Source organism: Selaginella moellendorffii, unplaced genomic scaffold (genome assembly GCF_000143415.4).
Source record: "Selaginella moellendorffii unplaced genomic scaffold, v1.0 SELMOscaffold_46, whole genome shotgun sequence".
Classification (NCBI taxonomy): domain Eukaryota; kingdom Viridiplantae; phylum Streptophyta; class Lycopodiopsida; order Selaginellales; family Selaginellaceae; genus Selaginella; species Selaginella moellendorffii.
In genome coordinates, this window is record NW_003314307.1 from 414,920 (window position 1) to 434,329 (window position 19,410).

General features: G+C 47.7%; 6 protein-coding genes and 1 long non-coding RNA gene across 10 annotated transcripts; 3 read left to right on the forward strand and 4 right to left on the reverse strand.

Moving 5' to 3' along the window:
• Positions 1-3,324: 3,324 nt before the first annotated feature.
• On the reverse strand, positions 3,325-3,775 carry LOC112350164. The gene is made up of 4 exons (XR_002993665.1): positions 3,696-3,775; positions 3,574-3,645; positions 3,452-3,520; positions 3,325-3,396 (listed from the first exon to the last, which is right to left on the reverse strand). It is a non-coding gene; the product is annotated as an uncharacterized LOC112350164 (long non-coding RNA).
• Positions 3,776-3,824: 49 nt separating this feature from the next.
• Positions 3,825-5,422, reverse strand: LOC9657316 (glycosyltransferase family 64 protein C4). Its single transcript, XM_024685900.1, is given in 6 exon segments — positions 3,825-4,219; positions 4,274-4,344; positions 4,402-4,571; positions 4,635-4,699; positions 4,702-5,030; positions 5,089-5,422. Coding segments are annotated over 6 exon segments (987 nt in total). The 5' UTR covers positions 5,280-5,422; the 3' UTR covers positions 3,825-4,058.
• A 92-nt stretch (positions 5,423-5,514) lies between these two features.
• LOC9657317 (snurportin-1) lies at positions 5,515-7,707 on the forward strand. Of its 4 annotated transcripts, XR_002993680.1 has the most exons (9): positions 5,515-5,810; positions 5,873-6,062; positions 6,112-6,362; positions 6,419-6,533; positions 6,606-6,698; positions 6,774-6,923; positions 6,989-7,092; positions 7,166-7,241; positions 7,292-7,707. XR_002993680.1 is itself a non-coding variant. In XM_024685937.1 (8 exons), the coding sequence occupies exons 1-7, from the start codon at positions 5,524-5,526 to the stop codon at positions 7,076-7,078; spliced, it is 1,176 nt and encodes a 391-aa protein (XP_024541705.1). In that variant the 5' UTR covers positions 5,515-5,523; the 3' UTR covers positions 7,079-7,092; positions 7,166-7,707. The 4 variants fall into 4 exon arrangements, 3 of the variants coding, with proteins under 3 accessions (XP_024541705.1, XP_024541704.1, XP_024541706.1); XM_024685937.1 differs by having other exon boundaries at positions 7,166-7,707; XM_024685936.1 differs by having other exon boundaries at positions 6,989-7,702.
• Positions 7,708-7,963: 256 nt separating this feature from the next.
• LOC9656978 (hormone receptor 4) lies at positions 7,964-10,244 on the forward strand. The gene is made up of 2 exons (XM_002980758.2): positions 7,964-8,121; positions 8,229-10,244. Exons 1-2 carry the CDS (start codon positions 8,062-8,064, stop codon positions 10,119-10,121), a joined length of 1,953 nt encoding a protein of 650 aa, XP_002980804.1. The 5' UTR covers positions 7,964-8,061; the 3' UTR covers positions 10,122-10,244.
• An 80-nt stretch (positions 10,245-10,324) lies between these two features.
• Positions 10,325-14,375, forward strand: LOC9656979 (condensin-2 complex subunit G2). Its single transcript, XM_002980759.2, has 6 exons — positions 10,325-11,487; positions 11,540-12,007; positions 12,059-13,114; positions 13,164-13,239; positions 13,298-14,224; positions 14,286-14,375. Exons 1-5 carry the CDS (start codon positions 10,408-10,410, stop codon positions 14,143-14,145), a joined length of 3,528 nt encoding a protein of 1,175 aa, XP_002980805.2. The 5' UTR covers positions 10,325-10,407; the 3' UTR covers positions 14,146-14,224; positions 14,286-14,375.
• LOC9656980 (outer dense fiber protein 3) lies at positions 14,343-15,814 on the reverse strand. Its single transcript, XM_002980844.2, has one exon. It carries the CDS (start codon positions 15,522-15,524, stop codon positions 14,343-14,345), a length of 1,182 nt encoding a protein of 393 aa, XP_002980890.1. The 5' UTR covers positions 15,525-15,814.
• On the reverse strand, positions 15,528-17,385 carry LOC9657318 (pentatricopeptide repeat-containing protein At4g02750). The gene is made up of 2 exons (XM_002980845.2): positions 16,021-17,385; positions 15,528-15,680 (listed from the first exon to the last, which is right to left on the reverse strand). The coding sequence occupies exons 1-2, from the start codon at positions 17,383-17,385 to the stop codon at positions 15,528-15,530; spliced, it is 1,518 nt and encodes a 505-aa protein (XP_002980891.2).
• Positions 17,386-19,410: the final 2,025 nt, after the last annotated feature.

Sequence of the window (19,410 nt, forward strand, 5' to 3'; positions counted from 1 at the left end):
GTTAATAGCATGAATTTAGTGTTTTGGTCTTGTGAAAGGTAAATTGAAAAGTGATTGTTGGTTGCTTTGTGACTAATGATTTCTTGTAGACTTTATCAAAGACTTTTGATTTTTTTTTTGCTCGATAAAGATTTATTAATGTTGAGCTTACTTTACTAGATGGTGTTACAGAGGATTGTGTCATTAAACTTCTATGGTTTTTCTATGTTAGCATATTGATTCCATCTCTGTTGATATCATTTAGTTGCATTTAGTCTATGGTGATAGATTTCATTAAGTTTTAGATGTGGTGAATCACTTTTTGATGATATGTTATCTTTAACTAAGTTTTGTTGAAAGTTTAGTCTCGGATACTAAGTAAGATATATTCAACTTTGGTTAGCTTGGTTACTAAAAAATTTTGAGTGGTGATTCACTCTATTTTGGTGTTAATTATAATGAAATGATGCCTTGTTGTTAATATTGTTCATGTTGAGACTTAAGTGAAATGAGATGTCTCTTTATAAAATTGATATTAAGTTTTATTAGTCTTGATGCAGATAGTGTTAATAATTTAGCTGTAATTTTATATTATTGGCATTTGTGCATTTGCTAGTTAGCAACTTTGATAGTATTCAAATGAGTTGAGTAACAAGTTGAGTTAGTTGTGTTCTAGATGAAATTTTTTAGTAGTGATTGAGCTTTGAGGTTTTCCTTGAAAAGTGATTTAATTGTGAATTATGCTAACTTTATGAGAGGAAAAGTTAGTGATTGATATTAAAGATGTTAGTTTTTTATTGGATTTGAGTTAGGATATATTAATTATTAATGATTCTTTTTACACTTGTTATAAAGTGAGTTATGTCTTGGTATAAATGGATTCATAGAGAATTAGTTTGGTGGTCACTTGTTGAGTATAGCTTTTTTGTGCTTGGCTTTTGGATTGATATAGAAATGCTTTTCACTAACTTTGCATTATAAAATTTAGCTTTTAGATATGTTAAAAAGGATATTGTGGCTTTTACTATAATTTTTTCTTTAGAATTGACATTAATACAAAACTTTTGATCATTATTAAGTGAAATTTAGTTATAAACTTCTTCGAGCTATTGGTTTCTTGAATTTTCATGCTCATTATTTCATTTGTTAAGAGTTGTTAAGGAAGGCATTCTGGCTTATTAGCTTCCACATCTAGCAATTATTGATGATGAATAATTATCATCTTGGGATAGTTGATTATTCTTGCTTTGAATTTATTTATTTTATTGTTGTTGGTAGTGAATGACCTGTTGTTCTTCAGAATGGTAAATTCTTTCTTCAACAATGATTATATATCTCTTTATTGATTGAATAATTGATAGTTTTTCATGATAGTTAGTTGTTTTTTTTTATAGCTTTTGGCTTTCCGTAATATCACATGTTCTTTATGGTTTATTTTAGATTGGTTTATTAGGTTTAAAACATCGATAGGATGCTTGCTTACTAATGCTTACCTAAGCAATTTAAATTCTTTCATATTATTGACAGGATTTATTCAAATTGGTTAGTGTGATACTTGGTATTAATGTTGTGTTTGTTTACTTTGTAACATTTATTCTATTCTGCTAATTTATTTCTGCTAATACTTTTATATGTACATACATTTATTCTATATGTATGTATATATATATGCTTGAAAGCTTTTGCCTTGGGACTGAATTTGGTCTACCCCTTCTTATAGGGGTTTAAACCCTAATCAATATATTTATTCCTATACTTTGAGCACTTATACTAATATTTATATATAATTATAAGAAGTAAGATACTTCTAAAGCATAAGAAGAATTATCAATAAGGAATTATTCATCTAAACCTTAAGGTTTTCTTTCTAATACTCTAGTATTTACTTAGTTATTTTAATGAATATATATAGTAGAGTATAAGTCTGAATGAAATTTGTGCTTTATGCTAGAACTTTTTTTTTTGAGGGGGTAAGAGAATATATAAAAAGAATTGACTGAGTTCAATCTTCTTTTTTATGAAAGGGACCAACCTTTTATATACAATAGCAGACAAAGAGGTTGTGAGTTTAAGTTAATGTAAATGTTGAAGGCTGACTAGAGATAAAATATGTCATTTACTTATTTCAGTTGAAAGTTATGGTAAGTTCAAGTATTTAACAACTACACAGAAGGTTGTAACTAATTCATCACAACTCCATAATTGGCTAATGTTTTTTCCAACTATGCATAAGTTATTGGTGCCATAGGAGTTTCAAGAACATGAAGTATTAGGTGCCATGGGAATTTCAAGTTTTTGCAGTGGTGTGCAATAAAGTAAAAGCTCTAAATGGTCCACTAATCATTAAGCTTTGTCCATCTTCTGGAAGGGAGAATGGTCTCATGTCTACGTATGTCAAAAATCTATAATAATAAGAACAAAGAACCCAGACCCCCGCAGCCGTCCGATCCCAGGCCCAGGGCAGCCTCAGAAGCCATGGTCCTCGGAAAGGGGAGGCCACCCCAGGCCCGGGCCAGGTTCGGTGGCCATGGTTAGCGGGAATATCAGCTCAATGTTGTGGCAGCCAATGGGCGGGATGCACGTGTGGCCGGGAAAGGAAGAGGGCGTGGTGACAGGTGTTATGCCATGCACTCCTAGGGCTCCATGGCTGCTCTGCTGGGACACAGTTGTGTGGGCGTTTCCATGAGAGTCTGTGCATGGTAAGTAACAGAGGCGAGTAGAATGGTAGTTGAATCCAGGCTCCTCTTGGGATCAACTCAGGACTGTGAGAGGCAAATTGGCTCATCTCCAACTCAGCAAAGCTTTGATCCCTGTTCGCCACTACCTCACGAGCTCTTTGGCCTACAGGAAAGCAATTATCAAGGACACTCCCTCTTCATCCCCAGATTCTCTCGAGGAATCCCTTGCTGCTGGGCCTGGTGAGGGATTGTTGTTTCAGCACATGCTCGGGATCAACTTTGTTTGTAAGAACCAGGTGTTTTGAGTTGACGTAGGGCTGTCGAGTGGCTGCGCCAGCCAATACTGCTCCTGAAGTTTTGGAAATCTGACACAGCATTGATGTCTGGGTTCTCTCAAAAGAGAAGGAGAAGCAGAAGGTGCCACCGCAAGCATCACCTGGTTTAGCTTCATTTTTAGATCGAGGTAAGACATAAGTTTGAATATCTTTGTATTCTATGATGTGTAGCAACTGTTGGGAAAGGATGGGAAAGCTGGCATCAATCGGTTTGTTGCGGTAGCCCATGGATAAAACTGTAGTCCATGGATACATTATAGTCAGCATTCCAGAATCAATCCTAAGATAAATTTGTTTAGTATGACCATGTTAAACTAACAAAGTTCACCTACATTGTCTGGAGTTCAGTCAAGCCTGCAAATGATGGAACTGGCTGAGGAGAAAAGGAGTTGTTTCCAACGCTTCTATTATGCATACACACATGCATCAGGTCAATTCCAAGTTAAGAAGAAATATTACATTAGTTGGAGAGCTTTCAACCCGCTTAGATCAGGTAACGTTCCAGTAAAAGCGTCATCATTGATGTGTCTATAAATGAAACAAAACTTGAGTGCAAAGTAGTTACCATATTAGCTATTTACATTTCAAAGAGGGTTGATATCCGCCCCAAACTGCTCGGCAGTGATCCAGCAAATCGATTTTTGTCAAATCTCCTGAAAATACACTATTACACGAGATCGTATTCTAGCCATCAATGACTTACATGATGGTCAGCTTGGAAAAGTTTCCAATTTCATCGGGAACTTCTCCAGAGAAGCCGTTATCGTCCAGTAACCTGAAGGACAACAGGTCCAAAAACCTCCAAGAAAATGAGAAAGATACATAGACGTGCTTGAGTTCAGGTAAGAAACATATTTCTGGTGCGTCCACCTCTTTGTAAACCACCCAGCATTTGCTGGGCAAGTACTTGTATCATATAAAATTCTAAACTATCTATGTTCTTCTATGTAAATCCTACAATTTTCTCTCAGAAAATTTAAGGAATACAAGCTCTGCAAGAATACCATCTAGGACACTGCTTAGATTCTAAGTCGAAGATCGAAACAAAGAACACTATAACAGCATTTTACCAAGACCATTCGCGTTTGGAGTTCACGGCCTTGACACTGGTTGCAACGAGCGGCATGCCGCCAAAGAGTGTCGTGAAATAGTTGAGGCATCTTGATCTTTTGTGGTTGTGATCCGTCAAGCTGCTGATTCCAGAAGAACCAATCTCCACAACGCGGCCTGGAGCAAGCAATCACTTACAAATCCATAGCAAAGCATCCTGTGATCTCGCACCTTTCACCCAAATTGGAGGACCACCCGTTGCGTTTGCCACGAGAAAAGACATCGCAATGTCTTCGCAGTTCCTGCGAGTTGATCATCCATCAAAGTCGCACAAGTGAAGAAGAGCCAGGAAAACGAACCTCTCGTTGGCGACGTAGTTACGGATGATCCGAGGCATCTGGTGCGTGTAAAGCTCCAGATACTTTTTGTGAAAGAACGCGACCTTGGAAAGAACCATGCTGTATGATCCAGTCCACCAAACAGTCCACCACCCTCCATACTTGTAAGTAGTTTGCGCTGGATTTTGGCTCTAGAGAAAAACCAAGGAAAATGTGAGAAACTGTTGAAAGATTTTGTTTTTCCTTCCCAGTACCTTGGATTGTACCCAGTGCATTCGTGGAACAAAGCCGACCATGGTGTCTCGAGCACTGAGCCAAACGTGAAAGCAAACGCCATGGTGCCGCAAGAAACAAGGACGTCATCGTCCACGGAGAAGACGGCGTCGGTGGTGAGGCCTTTAATCGGTTTAAACCTGTTGTTGAGATTGTCTTCCCGGTTGATGTCAAAGTGGAGCTCTGGAGCTCGGGAGCTCCGGCGGTTCTTGGCGATGGAATCCAGCAGAGCCAAATGCAGCTCGCTGCTGGGCATCTCCGGCTCGCTCCACACAACTCGAAACGCGTCAATCCCCTTGCAAGTCGAGTAGTGCGCTACCGATTTCTTGAGCAAATCGTTCCTCTTCCAGGTGTTGATGAGCACCGTGTAGCGCCGCCTGGACCAAAGCGTGGATGTGTAGCCAAGAACATAACCGAGAAAGAAATCTCTGTTACCTCATGCGATCTTGACACTCTGTCGTTCCGTGCCTCCATCCCATCAAAGAAGACGCCCGGCGCGCGAGCAGCGCCGTGGACAAGAGAATCGCGACGAGCACAAGCAGCTTGATGTGATACGACGAGTGGCCGGAGAAGAAAATCCGCCATCGCTGGAGCAGCAACCGATGCTGATCCCTCTGCCCCTTCATTCGAGCCAAGAAACCCTCAGAGATCGACGATTCAAGCGCCGCCTCGCCTCATAGCGACCGCGACAGCCCTGGAGCTCGCAATGCCATACCCTAGATCGATCCAGCAGCGCTCCGCCAGAATCTCCCGGGCCAACGGGAGAATCCATGCCTCTTCTCTGTCTAACTGAATATTCCTCTGTGGATACGCAGGATCGTAACGGTTTTTACCGGTTTTACATTTTATTTTAACTCTAGGGTTTAGGGTATGGCGGAGCTCCGGCATCGCGCGCACAAGAAGGTGATCTCTGATCAGCAGCGGCGCCGCGATGTGGCGCTCGATCGGCAGAAACAGCAGCGCCGCGATCTCCAGCTGCATTTCCGGCAGCTCGCGACGGCATTGGAGGATCAGCGCGTTGTGGAGGAGGAGGAGCACGAATGGGGTCTCGCAGAGGGGGCGAGATTACAGGGGAAAGACGCCAAGAAATGGTTCTCTGGGCAATTCATGCTTCCGGAGTGGCTGATTGACATACCCCTAGGCCTCAAAAGTGACTGGTAAGAACAAAATTTCTAGCTTGCGAAAATTCCTCTCACTGCTGCTTCTTTCTTCGGTGGAGGTATGTCATGGCTAGACCAGCAGGAAAGCGGTGTATCGTCGTGTCCTCTAGAGGGACTACAGTTAGTAGGCTTCGCAATGGACGAGTCTTACACTCTTTTCCTTCGGCTCTGCCAAGTGGCGCTAAAGTTTCGAGTGGTCCCATTCAAGGAAGTTCTTCGTTCACAATTCTGGACTGCATTTTCCATGAGGTAGACTTTGTGAAAAGACTTCCTTTGTTTGTTGATCTTATCCGTGCAGGCCGATGAAACGTACTATGTTCTCGACATCATGTGTTGGCGTGGGTATTCGCTGTACGACTGTAACACGGAATTCAGACTCTTTTGGAGAGATTCCAAAATCGTAGAGACGGACGCGCTCAAGCCGCCTTCAACTCATCACCGTTATCGCTTCAGCTTGCTTCCTGTTTACGAATGTAACGCAAAAGGTTTGGAAGCTGCCTACAGGGAAGAACAGACTTTCTTAAGAGATGGAATTCTTTTTTATAACAGGTTGCAGACAGGTGTTTTTACGTTTCTCCTTCTAATACAATGCGTGTTCTGGACAGGCATGCGCATTACACAGTGGGATACACACCGTTAGCGTTGCTTTGGAAGGATTCTCAGTGCAGCCAATATTTGCTCGACACTGATGCCAAAGGCGAGGTTCCATCCCTTCAACAGGTTGGTACTACGGCGTTTTCTTCCTGGGACCAGCAAGCTAATGTTTTTTTTTTCCTCTTTTTTCGTGAAAAGGTAGTCCTCGAACTCAAATCTGATGGCACTGTTGGTACGAGTGATGATCCTTCTGTCATACTGGGGACCATGCCAAGACAAGTCCTTGAACAGGTTAGTTTAGCAGGTTATGGCTTTGGAATCTCTACAACCTCTATATAATCTCTACAAACTTCTATTCTCGTTCAGAATCCTACATTTCTGAAACCGGGGACATTACTTCGCTTTGCAATTGGAACGGACGGCTTGAAAATTGTCGACGGGAAGCCTTTTGCAGCAGACATTAATTACCAAGGACCTGCGAATAAATATCGCCCCTGTGCTGATAGCTGCACCAAGGTTTAATCTTGCACAGTTCTTGTTTTATGATGTCCTAATGTCTCCTTTTCCTTTTGCCTTTGCAGATTCTTTTCCAGTATGCTGCTCGGCACTCACCGATCAACATATCGGACATAGTGGCAGCTATAGAAAACCAGGACGTGGAGATGCAATGACGTCGTCAAAATAGGTGAGGCTATCTTGTTTTCTCCTTTAAAAGAACGTTTTTGCAATCCAAATCTTAAAGTGATGAGACTTAACAGGCTTCTTGGAGACTGCTCGTTCGTATTGCAGTCCGGAGATTGTCAAGTTCGTTGAAATGAGCTTTATGTTTATCAGGTATTTTTGATGTTTAGGTGGGATCCTGATGCTAAAATTGAGCGCTTTAGATCGGATTAAAGCCAAGAAAAGGAAGCGATCGTTCAAAGTCCTAAAAAGAAATGGTTGTATAGCTTGACTTGAGCAGTGCCCGAAATCTTATCCCGATCCAACGGTGGGCAAGACGACCATATCCACAATCTTTTCCTTTCCACGGCTTTGGATCCACGTGGCAGCAAGGCTGGTTCTTGTGGCCGGCATTCCACTCGAGGGGATTTCCGCACGTGACATGGCTGATATTTTGGCTCTCTTTTTTCCATCCAAGCGTATAGAATAATCACGACCCATTTGCTGTGGATAAGTAAATGCCATGTCAGCAATATCGGTCATGAACCCCCGTCGTTTTTTAGATTTCCTGCTACTTTATTTTATTTGCCGTGCCACAATGCATGGCTGGCCGGCTGCCACGTTGCGTCGCTTTATCTTTTACTTTTCTCGTACGCTTTGGTGAGTAATTGGGTCATATGACATGGCCGTACAAAATATCATGATATTTGCGTCACTAGCAGGGCCCTTTTGCTAAAGTGCCAAGGTATGTGAGCCAAGCATTCAAAAAACTTTACTTCATGTTGTGGGCGAGCAAATGCCACGTGGTTAATGTGGTTATTACCTTTATCGAATGGAATTCGATAGCTTAAATTAACTTAGTAATTTCATAACAGCAGTTAGTTAAGGCGCGCAAACTAACGACGAGTGGGAAAGCGGGGTTAAGGGTAGTAGGGCTTTGCTTTTTGGAAGGAGGAAACGAAGCTTTTTCATCGTCGGCACCACAAGGGGCAAAATGCGAGCTGCGCGGGACGAGTCGAGCATCGAGGAGCAGATCCTATCGTCGGAAGACCAGGTTTGCTCGATTTTCCACAGACCCAATGTGTAGATTTGAGCTTGGGGAGATCGTTTTCCCCCTTTTCATCCCTCTGAGAATCAAACTCTCTTTTTTCCCCTTTTTAGGTGCAAACAAATCACAGCGACGAGAGCTCGCAGTTGGATGATCTGGGAAGCTCTTCCGGAAGCTGTGAAGAGGACAAGCCGGATGGAGGGGGGAATCGCCGTGGCGACCAATTTCTCCTAGATCGCCCGGCGCCGGCGACGAAGAAGAAGAGAATCTCCAAAGAAGGAGAGACCAAAGATCGCGAACGAGAAGAAGAAGCGAACAGAGGAGAGAATGGCAATGGTGGCGAGAGAGACGAAAGCGAAGAAGACGGAGAGAGGAAGATCCAGAATTTGTCACAAGTACCACGAAGTGGAGAAGATCACCACCACCACCACCACCACCAGCAGAATCCCTTCCAGCACGAAGAGCAGCAGCAGCATCACAACTGTTCCAAGCCGGTGTTGAAGAAACCGGACAAGCTTGTGCCGTGCCCGCGCTGCAGCAGCATGGACACCAAGTTCTGCTACTTCAACAATTACAACGTGAACCAGCCCCGCCACTTCTGCAAGAACTGCCAGCGCTACTGGACCGCCGGAGGGACGCTGAGGAACGTCCCGGTGGGAGCCGGGCGGAGGAAGAGCAAGCACTCGTCCTCCTCCGCTTCCTCTCACCACCATTCTCATCCTCACCCTCATAGCAGTGACAATTCCTCCTGGAACACCACCAGCACAAACAATCACAACCACAGTCACTGTCACAACCAAAGTCGCTCCATGAACCACTCCCAGGAACAACACCAACATCTCCAAGATCGTCACCATCACCAGCAGCAGCAGCAAGAGAAGCAGCAAAAGCAGCAGCAGCAGCTCAAGAGGGATCTCGCGTCGGAACTCAAGCAGCGAGCTGGATCGCGGATGCGGCTACCACCCGTGATCCCTCAGGACCAGATGTGCCACTTTCCAACGCCCGCGGAGACGAGCCCCTCGGGGAGCAGCATACTCACATCGCTCAACTCTCCGGGTGGTCCGGGCAGCATCGGCTCCATCTTCAACATGCACCTGGCTGCGGCCGCGGCCGCAGCAGCCGCCGCAGCAGCCGCCGCAGCGACAGCAGCGGACAACCCGAACTCGCCCGACGCAGCAGGCAGCCCGGCCGGGAACTCGTCGTCGGTGTCGAGCAGGATGAATGCCTGGGTGGCGGATTCATCTGAAGCAGCTCTGACTCAAGCTGCATCGGACGTCAAGGAAACCAACAGAAACGGTCCAGGTGCAGGTGCAAGTTCAGGTCTAGGATGCGGTGGTGCAGCTTGTGTCGGAAATGGTGGTGGCGGATACAACATGTTCAGCTCCGCAACTCCGGCTTGCTTCCCGTGGATTCCATTCGGCAACAACGCGAGCAACGCCGAAGGTGGCGGCAATCCGGCCGAAGTTGCGAGCTGGCTGAGCAACGTCTGGGCCGCCAACTTTCCGGCCTGGGCTCCGTTCGCGGCAGCGCTTTGGGCTGGCGGAGGAGGCCCCGCTTCTTCTGCTTCTCCGATGGGATGGAATGTCCCGTGGGCGGCGGCGGCGGCTGCTGCGTTTGCGGCAGCGGCGGCGGCCGCCACCTCCACCACCACCAGCGCCGCCGCCACCCCCACGAACTGTTCGTTGAACTCCGCAAACGCGACTGTTCTTGGGAAGCACCCGAGGGATGGCAGCGGAGGGCGATCGCTCTGGGCTCCTAAGACGCTGCGGATCGATGATCCTGGAGAGGCGGCCAAGAGCTCAATCTGGGCGACTCTGGGGCTGGAGAAATCGGCGGCGGTCTCTCCGAGTGGTGGCGGCGGCGGCGGCGGTGGGAGGACTTGTGGATCTTCCGGCGGCGGCATTGTTTTCAAGTCGTTTCACAAAGGCAAGGAAGGCAGCGAAGACAAGGCGCACGCAAACCCGGCGGCGCTGTCGAGGTCTCTCAGCTTTCACGAAAGGAACTAAAAGAAGAAACGAAGAACAAAAAATGGCCACCACCGGCGGCGCCACCTTTTGTACAGAGAAAGCGAAAGTGTAACTTAACTATATACAGGCTTTTTTCCTAATGGTGAAGTTCTCTTGTTCGTACGGACTTGTACAAAATGTTCCGTTTACATTTTGAAAATTGTCCATCGAATATTCGTTCCACGGCTTTAGGGCTTGAGGTCTAGGCTTGGCAGGAGCGCGAGAATCTCGGCGGAGGTATGAGAAGGGAATGCGAGTGTGAGCGTAGAGTGCCCGGGATTTTGCGATGACAAGGAGGAATTCAGTAGCCGGGGCCGTGGGGAGGGGTATGGAGGAGGATCCGGGCAAGCTCGTCGCGCAGATCCTGGGGAATCAGGTCCGGGTGAGCAAATCCGTGGCCAAAACCCTACTCTCCAAGAGCTCGGGCGATGGCGCGATCGCGTTGGCGGAGGCGCTTCTTAGGGGCATAGTGCAGGGATTACGGTGTCTCGAGGCAGGCTTTGATGCTGGGCCACGAGAGGCCGATTGCTTCAAGACGCCATCGCCTCCCAGGAGGAAAAGAAAGAGACAGGAAGAATTGGCTGGGCACAGGGAAGAGGAACGAGGGATTCCTTCTAGTCGGCAGCGGGTTATGGCAGGATTGAGAGGCTGTGTTCTTCTCTTGCAAGCTGGGCTCTCGCAGTGCAAGAAATTCTTTCATCCGGCTCGGCTACTTCCAGTGGTTCAAGGCCTTCACGAGAAACTAGTTGTGCTGGAGGATGACCCCGAGCTCCAGGACGCCATCTCCGAGCTCTGCGAGTTGTGGTGGCGAGAAGGATTTGATGGAAAGGAGTCGCTCATTGCACAGTCCCTGCCATTTCTCATGTCAAGATCGCTCACTTCCAACCGCAAAGTGGATGTTCATCGCGTGTATGCTGTGAGGGAGGCTTTCTTTCTCTTTGACTTCCTCGACGGCAGTATAGAGGATCTGAGGCACTTGCTCATCCGGTCGGTGGTCACTCCAGCGTTTCTGCGCTCCGCAGAGGGTCGACGTTTCATCTCTTTCCTGTTTGGACTCAATCCTCAGCTCGTCAAAGAACTCAACGCGCTCATGCATTCGCAGATCCCGTTTGGGAGGAAGTCGATACTGGAGGCCTATGGAGACATTTTATATCGGGCTTGGAAGGGAGCGGCCGGAGAGATCTTGGTGGAAATCGAGAAGTCGTGCTTACAGGTGCTTGTGGAAGGAGCGATATATGCGGCTAGCAAGACTTTGAGCTCGGCTTGCAGAAAAGTGTTAGAAGGATTCATTTCACAGAGGGCGGAAGCTGGTGTCGAGGGAATGCTCTTTCGCCTTCAAGAGCCACTGCTTTTCCGTTCTCTACAAGTAAGTTTGGTTGCTTCTCATTCTGGCGTGATCTAGCGCATTCGTCTCCTAGGTGGCGAATTCCAACGTCAGGCGCAATGCTATTCTTTTATTGATTGACATGTTCCCTCTTCAACATCCCGAGGCGTCCAAGGAGGAAAAAGAAGCATTGATCGAGAGGCAGTTTGCACTTATAGAGAAACTTCTGCTGGATCCTTGCCCTGACGTACGAAGTGTTACTGTCGAAGGTGCGTGCAGAATTTTACGTTTATTCTGGGAAATCATACCTGCAGCAAATACCGCCAAGCTCCTCACCAAAATCGTGAATGATATTCCAAGTGATCAGAGCAGCAGCAGTGCACGTCTAGCGGTTCTGGAAGGGGTGACTTATTTATTGGAGAATCCTCACAGTCATGATATACTAAAGATACTGCTGCCGCGACTCTCTCCTATGCTAAACGATCCCGCAGTTACAGTAAGAACAGCTGCCGTTGATCTTCTCTTGGCGGTCAAAGGTATACGAGGCATTCCTTTTCACAAGGTTCGTAATCAAATTTGTCATCAAAACTTAGAAACTGAATTTGAATCTCAGGTGGCGCGTTTGGACTCGCTTCTGTCTATGCTTGCGGATGACTGCGATACCGTTGCACGTCGACTTACGAGGCTGCTGATACCATCATACTTTCCGACCAAAGCTCGTATAGTTGAGGCATGCAACCGATGCTGCACACTCATAAAGCGTTCTCCATCGGCCGGTGCAAGATTTTGCTCTTACGCTTCAGCTGAAGGAGTCCCTGCCGAGTCACTTTTTGAGCTCCTGAAGTTCCTTTGTGGCCTAGCTCTACCGGATTCGGAGTTGGATCAAGAACATCGAGAAGGTGTACTACTTGCAGTATCAGAGCTGGGAATGAGCTTAGTCAGTTTGGGACAGTGGAAGATCGCGGTTGGATCCCATCTGACTGGACAGCTACTCATGTCTCTACTAGGAGTAGCGGCTACATCCCAAACACGGAGCTCCATCGTCAGGCTTGCCTCATCGCTTCCTGCCAAGGACATCCCAGAGCTTGCTAAGTACTGCGGGGACCTTGTTATAACTTCGGCAAAGGATCTCACCGTTTTGGACTCCTCCAACGAGATCAGGGCTGTCAACTCGTTTGTGCTTTCCTGGGGAGGTTTCGAAGATCTAGCCGGCTCCCTTGTAGACAAGCTTGCGAGGTTCCGTGAGAACACTTCACTACAAGAAAAGCCTGGCTCTTCCAGGAGAAACGCAAAGGCCAAAGCCAGCAGGGTGAAGACTAGAAGCAGTCCGAGACAGAAAAACTGCGACACACTTTTTACTGCTGCTGTTGGAGCGGCCTGGCACGTACAAATATTTCTGGCCGAAAGTGACACAAGGAAAGCGTTGCTAGCATACCGCGGTCTGCAGGATCTTATTTCTCGCCTGAGGCAGCTGGCGGAATACTGCATGAAAAATGTGGAGACGGTCACCAATCACCGACTGATATCGTCAGCGATTACTGCTTACGCAAATTTGACGATTCATATTTGCCTCGAGCGGAAGAAAGACGGGAACGTGAGGACCTCAACGGGAAGAAGGAAGAGACACCGGGTGGACGTATCCACCACAACTCCAGTATCAAATCCTTTGGTAAGTGCCTGCCTGCTAACATCTAATCCATCTTTGATTTGTATTGTAGGACGGCTTTGAAGACGTTTCGGAGGATTTGATTAACTTGGCACTGGAAATGCTTGACCGGCTGCAGACATTACAAGGTCTCTTTTTCTTCTTTGTTACTTTTATTTTATTCATCATTCATGTTTATCGTTTCAGGAAATATTGCTGTCTATCCGCTTCATGCAATGAAAATGGCATCGGCAACGTTGCGTTCGGTTTTAGAAGCTTTGAACCTTGGACTTTCAAGTAATGGAACTCTGCATTCCAAGACGATGCGCCTGGCTTGCTCAATTTTTACGACAATCCAAGCAGTGGTCAGAGGCGGAGCAGCAGCAGAAAACTTACAGGAAATACTACCTTGTCTCAAGGCTTCGGCATCATATACAGGAAAGCTTCTTTTCCTGTGTAGAAGGGACAGGGGTCCACACTACGCTGAGGAACCAACGCTTGCTCATGACGTCCTGGATACTCTCGCCGTCATCGAGCAACACAACGTGGGAAGCTGCGTTTCACTTTTACCGGCTCTAAGGCAGTGGATTCCAGATATCGTTGCTGCAGTTTCAGAGAAGGTGGACTCGTCGGATACGGAAACTGTCCCCGCCTGGGTCAAGCATGTAGCTGCGGCATCGAATGAGGCTCCTGAAGGTTCCGAGGAAAATAACAGGACAAGAGACGATGGGAATCCCGACAACCAGGTTGGGAGTGTCGATCTGACGCAATCCATTCTGAAGGCTCTTCCGAAAGCCAGTAGAGAAGTACAGGAAGCCTTCGTTTGCCTTCTAGCACGACATACAGTCTCGTGCTTCGAAGGCAGTGATTACGACGAAGGCGTTGGATTAGTGCATCTAATATGTCGGAGGATATTGCGCTCCAAGGCCAGCTTGAGCGGCTCACTCCAGGACGATTTCACAAGGGTTTACAACAGGCTCTCGTCTATGGATGACGAGAGATTTCAAGCGACAATATTGCTTGTGAAGGAGGTTCTATTGCCATGCGAAAAGTAATGGCATGTAGCATACTGTCTTACCATTTACACTGACCTCGAGAAGGCGAGTCGATGGTGAATTGGCTCCATATACTCAGGTAATGCTCAAAACTAGCTTTCGTTGTTATTCACTTACACAAACTTGGCTATTGCATGCAGAACAAACCAACAGACTTCTTTTATGTTAAAGCTGTACATCAACTTCATTTTTTGCTCTCAGTAATAGTTGAATCTCTGCGTTCCACTGTGCATACTGAACTTTGGACCGCCATCCTGGTGACGGACTCTGTAGTGTCCCGGTCCGGGCCCGTTGTTCCTTCGGTCGTAGTCTTTGTCGAGCTTCCTTCCAATCGAAAAAGAAGGTGCGTTTCTAGCCGTCGCTTTGTTTTGACCGTATTCTCCCGGTCCTGGGGTCCCGTTCTTTGGACCACCACCTTTTCTGTGCAGGATGCTGAAGGCCGGGCCTCCCGAAAGTCTCGGCGAGTAAGACCCGGGACCGGGTCCAACAAAACGAGGAGCTTTCAGAGGTCTGTATCCCATGGTGTATGCTGGCGTCGTCCGAGGCCGAGTATGCTCGTAACTTCCAGGTCCGGGTGTTGGCTTTCCATTTCCTCCTCTTCTCTTACCTCCAATGGTGTATGAAGGACTGTTGGAGCGCTGCTCCGCGTTGTAGTGCCCGGGCCCGGGATTAAGGTTCCTCATCCTGGAACTCGCTCGCCCGAGCATCGTATACGCCGGCTGCCTGTGAAGAGCTTGAGACAAGCCGGACTCAACTTGATACTGTCCAGGGCCGGGGCTTCTCTCGACTTTGTCTGCCTTCCGGTAAGCCATGGTATACGCTGGTCCTTGAATTCCTTCGGTGGGTCTGTATGCTCCAGGTCCAGGATTCTTGTTCAAGACGGCCTTTCCAGTCCGATAACCCATGGTATAGCAGGGACTTTTCGGCCTGTTATTGGGACTGTAAGCTCCAGGCCCAGGGTTATCCGCCCAGCCGTGAGGATGCCTCTTGCCGGAAATGGTGTACGAGGGGCCAGTCATGCTGCCTGGAAGACTATACTGTCCGGGGCCGGGGCTGATTCCACGGGGGAAATTTATCTTCCGCGAGCTCATAGTGTAGGCGGGCTCATTGGGATGAGTAACGAGGTGCTCCATGTTGTAAGTTCCAGGGCCGGGCACAGCGATCTTCTCCCGGTCGACAGTGGAGATTTTGGCATGGATGGAGTAGGATGGACTGGATCGGCCAGTGTCTGGGTAGTATGCTCCAGGTCCCGGGCTCTCCAAGTTGGGCAGTCCGGTGTGGGGCTTGGGAGCGATGGTGAAGGCCGGTGGCGTGGGTGTCACGGGGCGGACGCTGAGATTGTAGGCTCCCGGGCCGGGAGTCTTCTCCTTGCGCAGCATCTCTTACGCTTGGTGGTGATATCGTCTCAGACAGAGAGTGGTGGACTCGAGAGAAGAGGGTGCCTTCGGCCGAAAAGAATGCTGTGCTTGGTAGTTGGGCTCGGGTTTCAGCTGAAATGCCAGCTGGCAGTCCATGTCAGGGTAGTTAATTTTCATCTACCAGGTCATCATGGTAAACAAAGGATACGGACTCAGGACAAAAGCAGGGCGACACAGCAAATAAATAAACAATTTAGAGCAACATTATATGATTGCAATTTAAGACATTATTGAAAAACAAAGTACTTTTATGCTTCTTTGATAATGAGAATATAATATGGAAATACATCGTCTAACCATTGAAGATAATGGATACTTGATCCTACATTAATAACCTTAAAACAATTATTTGGAGAACTATTCATTTGTTATGATTCATGAATTAAAAATTGGTATATAAAAAGACATAAAACAAAAATTATTATATTCATTCCTTATAGATGTTTGAAAGCACTACATATGTTGCTCCATGTCCTGGATCCCTGGCGAGAACATGCTCTGCTGCCATAGCTCCATCCTTGTGGCTTCTACATGCCGCAAGCAAGCACACCCATTCGCGAGCAGTGGGAACAAAGGGCATGATTCGAATGAGATCTTTTGCCTCATGCAAGAATGATGCTCGAGCCAGCATGTCAATCAAGCAGCAATAGTGCTCCTTTGTTGGATCCACGCCAAAATCCATCCCCGTCGACAGAAACAATCTCCGTCCTTGGAAGAGATCGCCGTCATGGCTGAATGAAATCAAAACCGAGAGAATGCTCGTTGCATCGGGGAGATGTTCGAGTTTCATGGCGTGGAATGCATCGATCGCTGAGGAGTGATCGCCGCTGCGAGCCAATCCGGAGAGAACCGCACCCCAGGACACGAGATTTCGCTCTGGAATCCCATCAAAGAGCTTCTTGGCGGCGATCATCAGGCCCTGGCGGGTGTAAGCAAAGAGGAGAGAGTTCCAGGTGATGATATTTCTCTCTGGAATGCAATCGAACAAGAACCTGGCGTGATCGATGGATTCGGCGCCACTGGCAGCGGCATAGGCGACGAGCAGAGCACTCCATGACAAAGAATTCCTCTCCGGCATCGCATCGAAGATCTTCTTCGCCTCATCCGTGAAACCCTGGCTTGCAAACGCCGAGACGATCGCGTTGAGCGTCACGATATCCCTCTCGGGCATCGCGTCGAGCACCGCAAGGGCACCTTGAATTTTCCCGCCCTGCGAATATGCCGTGAGCATGGAGTTTGAAGATACCAGATTCCACTCCGGCATCGCACGAAAAGCCAGCTCGGCACTCCGTACGTCTCCGTGCAGTCCGTACGCGCCAACGAGAGAGTTCCAAGAGACTAGGTCGCGCTTGGGCATGGCGTGGAAGAGCTCCACGGTCTCTCGGAGATGGCCGTTCTGCGAATAGCCGGCTAGCATCGCGTTCCAAGAGACGAGATCTTGCTGTGGCATAGCGTCGAAGAGATTCTTGGCGTCGCGCAATCGTTGGCCCTGCGCGTAGGCGGAGATCATCGCGTTCCAGGCAATCCAGTCGCGCTGCGGCATTCGATCGAAGATCGCCGCCGCGCGCTCGACCTCGCCGCTTGCGGAGGACGCAGCCAGCAGCGCCGTCCAGGAGACCAGATTCCTCTGCGGCATCGACTGGAAGATCTCCAGCGCGCGCTCCAGTTGCCCCTTTTGGGCATGCGCACTCAGCAATGCGGTCCAGGCGATGGAATCCCTCTCCGGCATTGCCTCGAAGATTGCCGCTGCTCCAGTGATCTCTCCTCGCTGCGTGTAGGCCGAAAGAATCGCCGTCCACGAAACTAGATCGTGCATCGCCATGGATCGAAAGATTTCGTCGGCGCCCGGCAGATCCCCAGCATGGGAATGCGCGGAGATCATCGCGTTGCATGCGATGAGATTTGGGCTCGGCATCGCGTCGAAGATCGATCGCGCCTCGTCGAGGCGGCCATTCTTGTAGCAAGCGGAGATCATGAGCACCCAGGTGTGGGAATTTCTCATGTCGATTGGCATGCCGTCGAAGAGCCGGCGTGCATCCTCCACGCTCGCGCAGCGCAGGCCATACATCTCGATCATCTTGTTGCAGACGAATGCATCGCCAGCGATGGTGTCTCGGATCGAGGAATGCGCGCTCCTCGCCGCTCCCAGATCTTTGCAAGACTCGATCAGTCTCACACATTCTCTGTGGTTCATTTAAGTCGTGCTAGCGTATTATTACCAGTGTCCGCTTTGATAGATCAACCAAACAATGCTAGTGTCTATCCAGGATCTCGAGCTGGATTGATCAAGATCGCAGGAACTCTGACAAAGTCACACTCAACATTTTTTGATCGAGACGAGTCCCGATTCCTTCGACACGGCTGTGATCGAGGCGGCCACGTCCCTCCGCAAAGGATCGTAGCTCAATCCTGCGAGGAAAACGAAGAGCGCCGCGGAAAAGGAGAATCGGCTCTTCAAATTTGGTTATCTCGAGCTGGAAGGCCGGGAGTTTTTCCATTTTGCAAATCTTAAACCTGACACGAAATACAAGGTGGCTTCCACGCGTGAACTATAGCGGCAACTTCAGTTGCAACAATGTCTATATCACCATTCCAATTTTGTATCGTGCGTGAGCACCAGAAAGGCTGACTATCTCATCCATCTCGTGCGAGTAAGACCCGGGCCGTGGTCCAACGAAACAAGGAGCTTTCAGAGGTCTGTATCCGATGCCGAGGCTGGGGGAAGTTTATCTTCTGCGAGCTCATAGTTTAGGGCGGGCTCATGCCGATGTTGTAAGTTCCAGGGCCGGGCACAGCGATCTTCTCCCGGTCGACAGTGGAAATTTTGGCATGGATGGAGTAGGATGGACTGGATCGGCCAGTAGCTGGGTTTAGTATGCTCCAGGTCCGGGGCTCTCCAAGTTGGATAGTCCAGTGTGGGGCTTGGAAACGATGGTGAAGGCTGGTGGCGTGTGGGGCGGACTGAGATTGTACGCTCCCAGGCCGGGAGTCTTCTCCTTGCGCAGCATCTTTTGATGATGATACCTTCTCAGGTGAATCTGGACATAGAGTAGTGGAAGTCGAGAAGAGGGTGCCTTGGGTTTCAGCTGAAATGCCAGCTGGCAGTGGATGGCAGCTTTTCCTAAACCAACTGTTGCGGTTAAATTATCTATAATATTATTATAGTTTTAAATAAAGTAGTATATATTTTAACTTTAATTTTTATCATTAGTTTAAAGAGCTCACCCATAGCCCTCAAATTTGCACCTTGCAAAACCTTGCAAGAGCATGTTTATATAAATTTGCACCTTGCAAAGCCATTTGTAAATCAAGATACTGTACTTCTGCAGAAAACACGCATGGCATAGTCCAAGTGGCATTTTCCAATAGGGTGGAGTCCAGATGCCAATGAAATAGGCATATAGGTATTTCAAATGGTACATGACTACGAAATTATTCACATGTGAGTGGCATGGATGACCTATAGGTGATCTCATTCATTATCATTGTCATTGTCTAAGTGTGACTTAAAATTCTTGAGGAGTTGTTCTTAACCATGTTGTTTAATTTCAATAGCATGGCAGGTTGTTATGGTAGCTAAATTGGTTTGGATTTTGGCACTAACTAAAGAAGTTTACAATGAGTAAGTCTTGCCCAAAGCTTAGATTTGTGAGATTGGACTCAAATGAAAATGTTGAGAATAGGTGGAGAAGGGTGTACCATATAATACTAATAGAGGAAGGTTTTAACCATGTCTGGATTAATATTCCCATGAATCATGCAAGGACATGGTGGGAAATTATTAACTTTTGCTCTTGTTATCAAGCAGTTGGTTACCATATTAGTAGGTGCTAAATTTGTGAGGCAT

Bases quoted from the DNA above. Each gene is read 5' to 3' on its own strand.
- LOC9657317 (XM_024685937.1), top strand. From the start codon at position 5,524: ATGGCGGAGCTCCGGCATCGCGCGCACAAGAAGGTGATCTCTGATCAG. The intron at 6,363-6,418 runs GTTGCAGACAGG...TGTTCTGGACAG, and splicing joins GGAATTCTTTTTTATAACAG to GCATGCGCATTACACAGTGG. The intron at 6,699-6,773 runs GTTAGTTTAGCA...ATTCTCGTTCAG, and splicing joins CAAGACAAGTCCTTGAACAG to AATCCTACATTTCTGAAACC.
- LOC9656978 (XM_002980758.2), top strand. From the start codon at position 8,062: ATGCGAGCTGCGCGGGACGAGTCGAGCATCGAGGAGCAGATCCTATCG. The intron at 8,122-8,228 runs GTTTGCTCGATT...TCCCCTTTTTAG, and splicing joins TCCTATCGTCGGAAGACCAG to GTGCAAACAAATCACAGCGA.
- LOC9656979 (XM_002980759.2), top strand. From the start codon at position 10,408: ATGACAAGGAGGAATTCAGTAGCCGGGGCCGTGGGGAGGGGTATGGAG. The intron at 12,008-12,058 runs GTTCGTAATCAA...TTTGAATCTCAG, and splicing joins GAGGCATTCCTTTTCACAAG to GTGGCGCGTTTGGACTCGCT. The intron at 13,115-13,163 runs GTAAGTGCCTGC...TTTGTATTGTAG, and splicing joins CTCCAGTATCAAATCCTTTG to GACGGCTTTGAAGACGTTTC.
- LOC9656980 (XM_002980844.2), bottom strand. From the start codon at position 15,524: ATGCTGCGCAAGGAGAAGACTCCCGGCCCGGGAGCCTACAATCTCAGC.
- LOC9657318 (XM_002980845.2), bottom strand. From the start codon at position 17,385: ATGGCGATGCACGATCTAGTTTCGTGGACGGCGATTCTTTCGGCCTAC. The intron at 15,681-16,020 runs GTAGTGCTTTCA...ATGACCTGGTAG, and splicing joins CAGGACATGGAGCAACATAT to ATGAAAATTAACTACCCTGA.